This window comes from Pistacia vera, unplaced genomic scaffold, assembly GCF_008641045.1.
Source record: "Pistacia vera cultivar Batoury unplaced genomic scaffold, PisVer_v2 Contig728, whole genome shotgun sequence".
Lineage (NCBI taxonomy): Eukaryota > Viridiplantae > Streptophyta > Magnoliopsida > Sapindales > Anacardiaceae > Pistacia > Pistacia vera.
In genome coordinates, this window is record NW_022196588.1 from 450,277 (window position 1) to 465,653 (window position 15,377).

The window sequence follows — 15,377 nt, forward strand, 5'->3', positions numbered from 1 at the left end:
GGAAGGCGAAGCGTCGCGGTGGTGGTGCGTGATTCGCGGTGCTGACGTGTGCTGGTGAATGGCGGTGCATCGAAGATGAATCGTCACCGGGGGAGGAAGTCGCCGGAGCTCGCCGGAAAAGATGATGAACAGCCCCCCCCCCACCTGGAAAACGCGTCTGCACTTTTGTTTTATAGAGCAATATGTAAATATCAGTTTAGTCCCTACACAATTGAAAAGTGAAAATCAGCCCCTTAACATGACATTTTACCCCCTAACCAGCATAAATGAGACAAAATCACCCTTAATCCATAAACCACAACCTAATATCAACTCATATACTTTCCAAAATCATTCCAACACGTTAATTCATAAGAAAAATATAGGAAGCGATTTTCGTGAATAAATTCAAATTCTTTAATTATCTCAAATACTTCAATTTAATCACACATGGGGTATTTTATCACCAAATAGTCACTTTCATGACTCTAACACACTCCCCAACTTACTCTTTGCTCTCCTCGAGTAAAGTTAAAAACTCTTTCAACATTCTCACAAAACCATACACAACCATATTCATCAACAACCAAGACATTCATCAAAGTAAAGTGAAGAATTTAAACATAACAGTAAATAACACATCCTAAAAAAAATAAAGGTTTCTGTCAAGATTTGCCTATCTCCATTCAAGCTTCTCAAACACACATTTCAATTCATATCACAATGTTAAAATGTCATGCAAAACTCCCCAACTTATGTACAGCAACATAATGCTCATTTTCCACACAAATTTTGACATATATTTCTTTTCATTCATCACCTTTTTTTTTTTTTTTTTTTTTCTTGTCTTAACTTCTTAAGCTTCTAGAAGGTCCGTGTAACGGGCTTTAGGTCAATGACTCCCAAACCAGATGGCTATAGGGCACTAAGTGTAGAATACTCCTCGACTTACTCACCCGAACCAACTAGGCTACAGTCAAGACTTTATTTCTTTATTTCTTATAAGCTCATGATTTATATAATGACTATTAAGCTTTCTAGAGGACCCATGTAACGAGCTTTAGGCCACCCACTCCCACGCTGATAGCTTTAGGGATTAGGTGTAAACACCCCTCGGGCGTACTCACTCGAGTCAACTAGGCTACAAATCAAAACCAATCATCAAGCAACATTGAAGCACTTTAAACACATGCAAGATAATAAATGAAAATTTGCTCCATGGGCATGTAAAGTATGTGGAGACTTGCATAAACACTAAAACACATGACATTTACACAAAACGGTGTCTAACCACAATTATGGACAAACCTAGCACAAACAGAACCAATAGTTCAATGTTTAAAACCATGTTGCAACAAACAATTTTCAAAAACCTCACAAAACCTTTCACTAGCACCTCAATTGCTTCTAAAATGGTGATTATGCATGAATTCATGAAAAATTTTAAAAATAACTCACTTTAGTTCACTTTAACCACTTTGGCTTACAAGAGTACGATCAACATATTTTCACAAAACACAACATCACATGCCACAAATATGATGCACAATCCATTCAACACACAATCTCCATAAAGCATTATCAACATACTTCACAAAAATCACAATCTCCACAAAGCATCATCAACAACACTTCCCAAAAATATGATCAACAACATACTCCACAAAAATAAAAATCAATCAACACTCCCCAACTTAAAATGTCATTGTCCTCAATGACCCACAACTACAAACATCCCCCCAACTTAGCATCAAAATCTCAATGGCAATATGATCAATAACATAAAAATTGTCCAACATATTTGAGAACAAGAATCTAACAATAACAGCATATAAGGTGGAGAGATACAACCTGAGGAACAATGGTGGGGTTGTCACCAACGGAGTTTGTGGAGCTGTGTAGCGTAGCCTTGGACTAGTTAATGAGTTTCCAAACATGACATTCCTGAAAAACAAAAACACCAAAAACATAAAAGCATAAAAACATATTTAAAAAGGTGGGTTGCCTCCCACAAGCGCTAAGTTTAAAGTCTTCAGCCAACTAATGCGAACATCAAGTTCAAGGTGGTTGAAACGTTGGCGGTGCCTTACATGACCCTCGCCATCCAACAAGTAGGTATCACGAGGTCCCAAGAAGGCATATTGAATTTAATACGCCATTTCCAGGTGCACAAGTCTTTTAGAACTTGGCATAGGCAGGTATGAGCTTAATGGCATCAAGAAGTGGAATACCAATCAGCCATTGTCTAAACAACTCAACCATTTCCTCCATCCTATAGTTTTCTTAAAGTTGGATGCATGATTCGACTCTAGGGATTGAGGACAAGGTTCTATCGGTGTGTCAAATGCAGGGATAGTTCTTTCTCCCCAACTTCCTCGTTTTCATGTCTCGACCACCTAACTCTATGGTTGGTTCTCTTTCACCCCTCTCGGCTTGGTTTCCCTCAAAGCTCTCTTTCTCTCCAAACTCAGCATATAATTCCCTCTCAAGCCTAACTTGTTCATGACCCCCCATCTGGTGAGGTGCACCATTGGGATTATCAACAACTTGACTCGGCAAATGGCACTCTCTCTTATAAACCGCTTAAGCTATTTGACCTATTTGGGTCTCTACTTCTAATAGATTGGGAATGGGAATGTAATAACTGATAATGCTGCTCTAGTCATTGAACCTAGCATTCATGTCATCTTTCTGTCTTGCATGGTTTGGAGCATTTGAGCCATCATTGATTCCATGGACTGGGCTCGAGATGGGCTTGTTGGACGGAGGTGGGATCCTAGGTTGGGCGGTTGGTTGGACCGAATACATGTCCCATTTGCCCTGTTGATTGGAAGAACTATATGGCATATTATGGGAGACATTCTGAGATTGTTCCTGCTTCCATGCAAAATTAGGATGGTTATGCCACTCACAATCAATGTGTTTGAATACGGATCATTCCGTCTCTGAAACCTTGTGCATCTTGCACTTGCTCCTCAAAAGTGAAGGGAGCTGGTTCCTCAAATGCGTACTCAACAGCTAAAAGGTCTGAAGGCATAGAAAAGACATCCTGACTTGTCCTACCGGAGGTGGTTGCCTAGAAGCTTGCCCATGTATAGATATGAACGTGTCAATTGATGGCTAAACTCCAACTTGGAGTCTATATCTTCCAAAGGAGAAACCTCATAAATGCCACCATTCCTAGCGGGTTGCCCTATGATAGGACCTAGAAGCTAGATGGTTTGCATGGGATACAGATTATCATCCATCCTACGTGCTTTCTATTTTCAATCCAAGGGTACAAAAATTGGTTGATATGACTATCTACCAAGCATTCACACAAGTGTACCAAAGGTTCCACCAACAACCACAACATCAATTAAAACGAAAAAGAAAAGAAAAAGAAAAGAACAAAAGCAAATTCAAAACCACACATAAAGAAAAATAAAGCTAAATATGAAAACACCCTAAAAAAAATAATCCACACAATCAACAATTAAAAAAACAGTCAAACAAAAAGAAATTATTACTAAATCAAAAACTAAATCCTATGAATAAAACAAAATACGCAAACTAATACAACAGCAAACTAAATGAACACGAAACATGCAACATCACACAAACGATTAACAAAACTAAAAAGAACTAAAGCTAAAAGATTAGAAAATATCACAATCGGGTCACGCTTAAACTTTGATGCACATGACACACTGCAACGTTTCCCAAATTGCGATCTTCCTGCAAAATAAAAACAACACGAATGAAACTGTCCTAATAAAATTAAATTATTTACAAACCCAAATACACACAAAGTCAAAAGCACGTTGCTCCCCGCAACGGCGCCAAAATTTTGTTAGACCGTCGTCACGTCACGAAATTAAACCTAAGTACCGTGTTAGCGGTAAGCAGGGTCGAATCCACAGAGACAAGACTAACACCTATGTATATTTGAGTTACCGAAAGAGAAATTGGCAAAATGATTTATTAAAACTAAGGAAACTAATTCTTGCAGGAAATTAAAAGTATTAATAAATTGCTAACTAAAACACAATATTAAAAGCGTTGTCGCTACGGGTTCGTTTGACTCAAGACCAACTCTCACAATTCCTCTCCTCGCTCTTCAATTTCCTAAACCTACAGCTAGGCAAATCAATAGAAATATCTCCTGGCAATCTAGGCAATCTACTCCTGTCTCCCCGTCGTCTTAGTTACAGATCGATTGGTTAAAGACTATCATTAACTACCGAAAAATGCTAAACCCTTAACACCACTAGTTGGTACAACGTTAACAAGTACAACCTATCAACCTGTATCATCCAATCAACTAATTACACAATATGCATTCCTAGTAGAAATGATATTAAACGCTACTACAACTTGATTGCAATCAGTACCGAAGCAATTTAAAGTCATAATCAACATTCAATAATCTCAACCGACATTCAATTATGCAAAAAGTTATATATCAATAAACGTTCTCAATGGACTTTATCAATTAACACGTCGAGTATCAAATAATATTAAAGTATCGCAAACAAACTGAAACGAAACAAATATAATCTGAATACAAGAAACTTAACCAATATCCACATTCGGGCTCACCAACTAGTCGAGAGCTGATGAGGAGATCATGAGTCAATCCGATCTCGCCTACACCGTAACGGACAACGGGGAACTTAGCCGCTCATGGTGGTGATGACGAGGCTGAAACAGTGGAAACGGAGCTGATCATGGCGAAGAGGAGGTAACCGCCAGCGATATGATGCGAAGAAGGGCCGAAACGACCAACGCCAGCCCGAATACGAACAGCCCGCGTTCGCCGAAACTTTAATTTTCCGGCGGTCTCCGGAAACGGTGGCGGAAATGGGATCCGAAGGTACCAATGGAAAGCTCTGGTGATGGGGAGTTCGATCAGGTCCTAGGAGGTGAGAAGTCGCCGGAAATGACCAAGACTGGCCTGGAAGATGAAGAGCCACGACGCAAAACCGCGGATTCGCGTTTTCGCGGCGGCTGAAGCAGGGAAGTGTAGATCCGCCGTGGGAATGAAGATCTACCCTGGGAGCTGGAACGTCGCCGGAAAATGGCCAAAACTGGCCGGGAAGACGAAGAGTCGCGATGGAAGATGAAGCGTCCGTGGGGGAAGGCGAAGCGTCGCGGTGGTGGTGTTGATTCGCGGTGCTGACGTGGCTGGTGAATGGCGGTGCACCGGGAAGAGAATCGTCGCCGGAGGGAGAGGAAGGGTCGCCGGAGCTCGCCGGAAAGATGATGAACACCCCCCCCCCCCCCCCCCCACCTGGAAACGCGTCTGCACTTTTGTTTTATAGAGCAATATGTAAAATATCAGTTTAGTCCCTACACAATTGAAAAGTGACAAAATCAGCCCCTTAAAACATGACATTTTACCCCCTAAACAGCATAAATGAGACAAAATCACCCTTAATCCATAAACCACAACCTAATATCAACTTATACTTTCCAAAATCATTCCAAACACGTTAAATTCATAAGAAAAATATTAGGAAGCGATTTTCGTGAATAAATTCATAAATTCTTTATTATCTCAATATACTTCAATTTAATCACCCATGGGGTATTTTATCACCAAAATAGAGTCACTTTCATGACTCTACAGTTACTAGAGTTAAGATGTATGGTTGTCAGTTACAACTCTGGTTAAACCAAGCACTATAAAGTGCTTCTACAGTGTATTCTCTTTTAACAAATAGCAAAAAACGTAGTTCCCAGAATCAGATTTTTCTTCGTCTCTTTCTCATTTTTCGTTTCTTTCTCCGCTTTCTATTTGAAACTTCACATTATGTAATAAATTGTCAATATAGACACCTGTTGAAGCCAAAATATTTTTAGCTCCGGAAAAGAAAAATATAAAACAACTTCTTCATTTGGTATTAATTGTAAGCTATAAACAAAAATGTAAATTTATTTTTTCAACAGTTTCCTAAAAATTAGAATATAACCACACTTAATAAAATTCTCATGAGTGAATTTTCTAATTTTCAAAATTTTAATAAAGGTTTGGACAAAAATTATCAAAATTTATCCTTTAACAAAAGTCTAACCGTCAATTTTGCTATATAATAAACGGACTAAGTTAAAAATATGCTAATTAAGTAACGACACCTAACAGAACAGCGACATGAAGAGGTAAATTGTTATTTCTGATACCTCAGGGCGAAATTATCATTAAGAAACCTCAGGGGAATGTTGTATTACACTTGAAAAAATGACGAATTATAGAGAGAATGTTGTTGGGTTTCTGTTTTGAGTTTTGATTTTGAAGATCAGTCGTAGGGCAACGGATACATTAACAGCAAAGTTAGAAAAAGCTGTTAAAGTTAGTTTATATCTAACAGTGTTAAGGGTTTCCGTTAGTTTTGTTAGCTAAAATGATGCGTTTTGACAAAGACACGTTATATCGAGATACTACATAAGAACAGTAAAAGTGCAGCTGCTGCGCTCTAGAGCTAAGTGGAGATTCTTCTCTCGATCAATTGTGCATTCCATAAATCTTTTATATAGAACTCTTCGAAATTTACTATCATCCAGACAAGAAATTCTCTCCTGTGGACATTGGATTTTATGTTCATCAATGTCTCGTAGATGTTAAAATTGTGTTTCAGCCTTTATTGCTGTGAACGACACTAAATTGTTGCCTTATGTCCATCAAATGTATCAATCTTACTCCTCCTTTAGAAGATTTGCATCGATGTTTTTTGAGATTAGTCAAAATCCACGAAATTTGCTTGGAGTAGGACCATCTTCTTGTAGCTTTTCATATTCCAATCCATTTCACCAAGCTTCCCTCACTCTTTGAACAACCTGAATTGTTGCCTTGTAGCTCTTGTAATGCTGCATCAGACCTCCCTCCATCACAGCCATAGTGACCTCTTTTTTTTTTTTTTTTCTGGGTCTAATTCTACCCTTTCTTTCATACTCTCAGCAGCATTTCCTTCTGTTAATTTCATATATATAATTAATATATAAGACCATTAAAATAAAAACTAAGTCAGTCCATGTTTCGCATTGCTGTAGCTTAAAGATTATTATCTTAAGCTAGCGTTCGAAAGAGTCTGATAAACTGAAGTGACTAAATTTTTTAATTGTATATAATCAGTTTTAAAAGAATTGTAAAGATACCATAATTAGCAATGGCAATATACATGCGTGAAGTCCAGTGCTTGACAGAGCAATGGCAAATGAATGTTTCAACAGACTTTCAAACTTCTCACCTGCTAAAAAATAATGACTTTTAGAGTACGTCCAAATGAATTAGGATTTTTCTCTTCAAGATCTTGTGCCATGTGAAAACAAGAGCGCCACGTGGAAATGGACTGGACGTAATATATCTCGACGACATATTCTCATCCCATATATAATAATTTAGAAGCAAAAATTGAAATAATAGTTCCTCTCTTGATTTTTTTTTTAAAATCATTTTCTTTCATTTTCCTATACCTCTAATTAAGGCCATCTCAAGAACATTTGTGACCCTAGACAAGAATTATTTAAGGGGTTTTCTAGTAATATAAGCATACATTAAAAAATTATTTCAAATTTATTTTTCTTCCTTTTTGAGATACAAAATCACTAATTAAATTTTTATATTCAAGTTTAGAAACCAAATCTTTTTTAATTGATAATATAGCCAAATTACCTAATCTTTCTTGTAACATAATTGAACGCAAATAAGATTTTATTAACTTTAATTTTGAAAAACTTGTTTCTATTGAAGCTATAGTAACAAGAATAGTTAACAGTATTTTATAAGCTATCCATGCATTTGGAAAAGAATTCACTTTTTTTTATAAAATCTAGTATCTCAAATGGTGTTTTAATTTCCACGTTTATAATTTCTTTTAAAACTTTTAATTCTAAATATAAATCTAAACCATCAATATCAGAGAGCATGTCATGTTTTAAAAAGTTTTCAAGATTTAAACAATATTTCTGCAAACTATCATCATCAAACAATTTTAACTTTTTTATATTATAAATGAAACCAAAATTATTACTATATATTTCAAATTATTCAAACATACTTTGAAGTGAGGAAATGACATGATCAACTAAATATGTAAAATAATTTATTCTAAAAGATTTTTTGGCAGACAATTTCATCTCTTCGTTTTCATCCTCATCAAATTGTTTTTTTCTCTTTATTATACGTTTTTCATGAAATTTTGGTTCTATATTCATTTTCTTTGCAATTTCTTTAGTAGAAATCATAGAAGATGTAAACTCATTTTCTCTATATTTTTCAAACAATGAAACAAGACCTTTCAACTGATCTATTGCAGACACAATATCCATATTTTTAGATTGTAAATATTTACTAACCGTATTAATAGCAAATAACATTTCATACCAAATATTCATGCCTAATAGAAATTGAAAATTTTCAATCTCATATGTTACTAAAGAAATAGCTTCACTTTTTGTTTTAGGATCTTCACTAGTTTCTGCTAATTGATATAAAGCATCTTTTATTTGTGGAGTTTGAAATTTTATTGCTTTAACACTTTCAACACGACTTTCCCAATGTGTTTGTGATAATGGCTTAAGTGTCTAATTAGAAACATAATCTTGCAAAATTTTCCATCGTTTTGTAGAAGATTCAAATAATGAGTATATATGTTGTGTCACTCCAAAAAATGTAATAGCATTAGCACATGAATTAGTCATATCACAAAGAACTAAATTAAGACTGTGACAACCACATGATGTATAAAATGCTCTAGAATTTATATCTAATAATCTTTTTTGCACACCTTGATGTTTACCTTTCATATTAGGCCCATTATCATATCATTGTCCTCTTATATTTACATCAAGTTCAAGATTTTTTAATATACTTGTGAGAACATTAAAAAGGCCTTGACCAGAAGTATCATCTACTTTTATAAAATCTATAAAGTACTTTTCTATTTTTATTGGATTTATTAAAATATCTACACATCTTAATATAAGTGACATTTGTTATTGATAACTTGTATCAGGGGTACAATCAAGTATAACTGAAAAATATTTTGATTTTTTGATTTTTTTTTAATATTGGTATTTCTTATTTCTAATGCTAAAATATTTATCAACTCATTTTATATATTATGACCAAGATAATGAGTATGAATTTCTCCATTTTGAATACGTCTAAGGTGTTCTTGCATTATTGGATCAAACTCAACAATCATTTCAATTAAACTCAAAAACATTCCATTATTTTCTTGATAAATCTTCTCATTTGTACCACAAAATGCCAAATTATTTTCTTGATAAACATTCCAATGCTCTTTCTCTTTATTTATTTTCTCATGTAAATATTTATCAATTGTTTTGTTTTTAAGCAATCTCATTTCAACATCAACCCAAATGTTCATATTTATAGCATGTTCATTGCTTGTTTCATGACTTTTAAGCTTGGCACTAAGATTTTTCCAATCTCCACACCCTTCATTTGCTAATTGAATTGTATTTGCTTTTAAACTAAATAATTTACAACAAAAACAAAATACTTTATTTAATTCTTTTGAATATATTAGCCATTTTCTATCATGTTTTTCTCCATTTGGTAATTTTCGAATGTAATGAATTGTAGAAAAATGTCTAGAATTTTCATCTCTTGGAAAATCTAAAACTTGTCTAATTGGACCTTTCTCAACTAATAAATCACATAAGTTTATGTCTAAATTATTCCAGTGTACCGGGTCATAAAAATTTTTAATAGTTGTTTTATCTTTATCATTAATATTTTTATTTTTGTCGAATGGAATTTCTTTTTCTAAATTTTCATGAGACTCTTCACTAGTATTTGATGAATTTGAATTGTTATCTTTAAAAATTTCTTCACAATTTTCAATTGATTTTTCATTTAAATCTTCATTTGGTTTTTCTAGTATTTGGGGTTTTGTATTAATAACAAATTTATCAAGTGCACCTTTTTGGGATTGAATTAGTTCTCTATTCTTTTTTTTTTTCCTTATGTTTTTCAAATCCAGATTCATACTTCCTAGTAGACATCTATATTCAAAGAATAAATAATTTAGAGCTTTTAATATTATTTTGTTAAAATAAAATAATTATAAAAATTAAGAAAGAACTTTAGCACCTGATTTATGCTCCTGATTTTGTTTTTCGCTGTGCTGATACTCAAAAATCTTATATTATTACCCTGCATAAAAATAATAATGTAAATCAGTTATTCACTTGATCAAATATAAAGTAAAATCAGTTGAGAATGCTAAGAGTAAAATGATTTAAAGCTCTTAATATTACCTTGCATAAAAATAATAATAATGTAAATTACATTCACTTGATAAATTTACGTAATAATTAAAGATGAGAAAGGAGAGACAAAAGATGAGAAAGGAGAGACAAGAGAGTAAACTGAGTAGAGAATAATAAGAGTAAAAGATGAGAAAACTTTAAGTGAAATGAGGTTTATATAAGAGATTTGGAGGAGAGAGGAGATGTGATTTGACATTTGAGAGTTGAAGAGTTGCGTGAAGGTGTTTCAATTTTCAACGGAAAAATGAGCTGCCAATTGTGTTTTAAGTTTAAAGATAGGCATGGCTGATTGGACATATGGTGGGATTGATGGGAATTGAGAAATTATGAATTTATTCAAAAACTCTTAAAAAAATTATTTTATGTAGAGATAGGCATAGGCGAGTACATGGTGGGATTGATGAGAATTAAAAACTTATAAATATATTAAAAATATTTAAAAAATAATAATTTTAGGCCCCCTTTTTCACCCCCTTTTTGGGGGGCCCTAGGCAAGGGCCTCACCTGCTAGGGGTTAAGTCGGGCCTGGCTGGAGAGATTTTATGCCTTCATAATGTGAGAAGCAACGTCTCTGCTCATGCTGGCCATGAAATCGAGATAGGCAACTGGATCAGAAACGTCCTTGTTTCGTTTCTCGTATTCGATGCTCACCGTCGCAACGCTGCCGTTGCCCCGCTGTTTTGGTGCAACATTGAAGACGGGTTTCCAGAACTTGAAGGTCTTGTAGATGTCTCCTTCAATGCCATGGATAGTTACTGTCATATGCTCATCATCTACTTCAACTTTCTCCTTGAAAGTCTCAGCTCTCCCTTCTGATAATCTTAATTCAATAACCTTTTTTGGATTTCAATTTTCACGATTAAGATTTCATGAGATATAATACCCAATTATCTCAGACAATCTCAATTTAATACTGTTGTATTTTAATAGTCATAATTAAGATTTCATGAGATATAAAACCTTATTATCTTGACAATCTTAATTTGATAATTGTTCCAACCAAAAAAACAATCACTCCTTATAAATTATACTCAATATAATTGTTGCACGTGGATAGAGTATATATAACTTTAACAATAATAAAGGGAAATGTGATTTAAAGGTAATAACATCTTCAACAGTATCAGAATAGGCTCACACGCAACCCCACATGCCAAAAATAGTCACATCGCTCTCGCACATCAGAAACATCACTTCATGCATCGACATGCCCCCATACATGCTCACATGCACTGCCACTTGCTAGAAGATCACCTTCATGCGCCAGAAAAGAGTCTCACTCGCATTCACACACCATGCGCCAAGAAACACTATCACGCACCTCCACGTGCATTGCCAATGGTCAGCGTTGATCGAGGTGAGTTGACTATGTTAGTTAGCGGGTCGGGTTAAACCATGTTCATCGGGTCAAGTGACTTTGTTTGCCCGAGTTGGGTTGACTCGAGTTGACCTAATCGAGTCGCATGACTCACTTTGATTTTTCAGGTCAGGTTGACCCTGTATGACCGACCCAACCCGGTTTGACCTAATCGAGTTGGCTAGCCCTAATTTAATAAATATCAAAAAACACCCTAATATTTATAAAATTCTTTTACCCCCTAAATGTTTAAAATTGACAATTTCACCCCTGCGATCTGGAAATTCTAGATCTATAATTTTGGACTCTAGCAACAAAAATTCAGCCTTTCAACCCTCCAATGGCCAGAAAAAGGCTCTCAAATGGCCGGAAAAGCCATATATGGGTTCAAAACATAAAAGCCCCAATTTGGGTTCCTTATCTATGCAAGAACCTTAATTTTCAATATGAACTCTAAAATCAATTTTGATTTTGATCCCAATTATAACCTAATATGTGTGGCTCTGATACCACATGTAATAATTATTCACCAAATGTGAATATAAATCAATGCATGAAATCTCAAATATTGAGTTAAAAAAACCAATATAATATCTATGCATTCAGATCTTAATAACCCACATATTAGTTTATAAAATACTGATATTAAATTAGGAATAAGACAAATCTAATTTATTCTATTGTCTCTAATTCTTGAAAGAGATTGATTGTTGATCAAGAGACTTGTCTTCTTTTCCAAGAACGCGCAAATATGACGATATTTTAATGGGAATAATCAATCGTGCATTTGGAAAATGGACATAGCCAATTTATATATCTGTCTATTAAATCTCTCTATTAATGGCCTAATAAACCCTACACACTAGTCGTCATAACCCAAATCAATTAAATATGAAGTGTATAAGACTTTCAAAATAAAGTATCACAAAGCCCATGAAAATATCTCATTGGACTATGTGTTTATCTGGTTTAATTAAATCAAAACATAATTCATGTTAGCCCATAATTAAAAAATTTCCAACACTTCTCAAGTGATGACAAATTAATATTTGGTAAATGACCATATCAGTCTGAGTTCCACATTCATCTTGACTTAGTGTGGCAGAGATTCTTCTAGGATATTTCTTTCCACCATCAATGTATATTTGATCATTGTCAAAAGGATGACACCTAACTTAAATAAACTCCTAGAAAAGAATATATATATATATATATATTTATTGATCATTGTCAAAAGGATGACACCTAACTTAAATATATTCTAGAAAAGAAATGTTATTATATATAATTTGTTTGAATGCGATATCAGTCTCAGTTTCACATTCATCTTGACTTAGTGTGGCAGAGATTCTTCTAGGAACTTCTTTCCACCATCAATGTATATATTTTCTATGAATCAAGTTATACGCTAGACTACTTACCCATTGTGAAACCAGTAGCAGCAGTTGAATCCAGATTTCAAAACAGGAAAAAAAAAAAAAAAAAATCAATTCCCAGGCTTCTTTTCTTCACTATAATCTATTATCTAAAGTAACTTATTGAGTATTGGTTATTGTGTTTTTCAGATATATGTTATACTCTCATACTTCATTTTTTGTTCTTATAGCATATCAAATTTACTTTTTTATTTTCAAATTTCTCAATCTTTAATTATTACAATATGCTAAATTCACCATTTTTATTATAATACTTTCTATTTATATAGTTATAAAATACTTTCTTTATATTTTAACTTGTTCTCTTCGATCTATATTCATAAGACTTAAATAAAATTTTGATAAATTTCTTACAATTTTATTATTGAATTAGTATTTCTAATTATAACTTCAAACTTATGTTCACTTCTAATTTGTGAAATCTAAACATTCAGTAAGAATTTTAAATGAACTCTAAGACATATATCTATTTTTTAAAAATTTTTTGGTCTGGCCCCCTTTTAAGTAAAATCTTTGCAGTCTTTTTCTGTACATTTATGTTTCTGTACTAAATTTTGTTTTATACTTATTTGTATCATGAAATCAATGGTTTAAAGCCAATGGTGTATACAAATATTTATAAACTTTTGTTCTTTAATATTCTTTTTGGAATATGTGTGGAGTTAAATTTTGTTTTATGGATTATTCATTCATGTTGGTGGCATAAATAATGATTATGTGGTGGAACAACATAAGAAGAGATGAATACTTCAACTGTCCTCTTTAGATAATATATCGAAATTATGTTGCAATAACTTTTATTTATAGGTGTTGAAAACATAATTGCAATAATTATGTTATTTCTAGTATAATTTGTTTAATCTCTTCTACATAATTGAATTTTAGATTTAATGCATTATGATTTTTTCTTCTTTTGTAATGTATATTTGTGTTGAAAGGATGAAGAGAAATCTTCTTCTACAAGTTCAAGTAAACGAAAATGCAGAGAAAGCAAAACAGAGAACAAAAACTGAAAAGCTGAAAATGATTCTTTTTCTAACTAACTGAAATAGAGTACACGTGTTGAGCTTATAAGCAAGTATTGCATGATAAAGGAAACGACATCGTTTTACAATTCTTTTTAGCTAAATTCCACTTTTGTCCTTCATTCTATCATTCCCCCATAAACTAAACATTTCTATTTCTCCTATACCATTCTAATCTCATATTTCTCTTCATCGTAACATTCTGCACTTTTCACAACTCATCTGCAGTTTTTCAACATCAAATCAAACCAACAACTTAGACCGACTTCTTCGTCTTTCTTTCCCATTGGTTCACATTAGCTCAAATCTTTCAGCAAACACCAACTTTCTCTAACTATTTTTCAGCAAACAACAACTTTCCCAACTGCTTTCTTCAGTAATATTAACAATTTCTCTAATTACTTTCTTCATCAGTCTTTTTCTCCCACTAATTCACCACTTTTATAACGACTCTGCAACTTTAACTTTTCCCTAACCACTAAAATATATGCCCAGACAAGGGTTTTGTTAGTATATCTGCCAGCTGGTATTCAGTGCCTACATAATGCACACTAATTCGTTATCAGCAACAACTCCGAACATAATGACATCATTTCAATGTGCTTCGTTCTTGCATGAAAGACAAGGTTTGATGACAAAGCCCCTGCACTCATGTTGTCACACCACAGTACAGGCGTGAGTGTGTTTTCAATTCCCAGTCTGTAAACAAATTCTGAATCCAAACCATTTCAGTGGCAGCTTGACACAGGGACCTATACTCTGCTTCAGTAGATGAAAGGGAGACTACCTTTTGTTTTCTTGAACACCACTGAATCAAATTTCCTCCCAGAAAAATTCCATATCCGCTGGTTGATTTCCTATCGTTAGTGTCACTGGCACATCGCATCAGCATAAACTTCAAGAATAAATTTTATCTCTGGGGAATAACAAGCCATGATGAATGGTCCCTTGAATGTATCGAAGTACTCTCTAGGCTGACCAGTGAGCAATCATAGGTGTCTGCAAAAACTGACTAAGTTTATTTACAGCAAATGCTATATCTAGTCTGGACAGGTTAAGTACGAGGCTCCCAACAACCTTTCTATAGAGAGTAGGTTGATCAATAATTGACCATCTCTTTACTGAGCTTTGTGTTGAGCCATAGGAGTCTGACAAGGTTTTGAATCTGCCATGCCAGCTTTATTAGTAGCTATGAGCAAACTGGTTTGCGGTAGAGCAGTGAGGATTCATTTCTAGTCACTTCAAACCCAGAAAGTAGTTAAGAGACCCCAAGGTTTTGAGAGCAAATAGTTTGTTTAAATC

At 34.1% G+C, this 15,377-nt stretch overlaps 1 protein-coding gene across 1 annotated transcript; it reads right to left on the reverse strand.

The window, feature by feature from the left end:
• Nucleotides 1-10,797: 10,797 nt before the first annotated feature.
• On the reverse strand, nucleotides 10,798-11,590 carry LOC116114919 (MLP-like protein 328). The gene is made up of 2 exons (XM_031401049.1): nucleotides 11,552-11,590; nucleotides 10,798-11,091 (listed from the first exon to the last, which is right to left on the reverse strand). The coding sequence occupies exons 1-2, from the start codon at nucleotides 11,588-11,590 to the stop codon at nucleotides 10,798-10,800; spliced, it is 333 nt and encodes a 110-aa protein (XP_031256909.1).
• Between the last annotated feature and the right edge of the window lie 3,787 nt (nucleotides 11,591-15,377).

Excerpts from the sequence above, each read along its gene's own strand:
- LOC116114919 (XM_031401049.1), bottom strand. The coding sequence starts at position 11,590 with ATGCACGTGGAGGTGCGTGATAGTGTTTCTTGGCGCATG. Across the intron at positions 11,092-11,551 it reads ATAGTGTTTCTTGGCGCATG|GTTATTGAATTAAGATTATC; the intron begins GTGTGTGAATGC and ends AATCCAAAAAAG.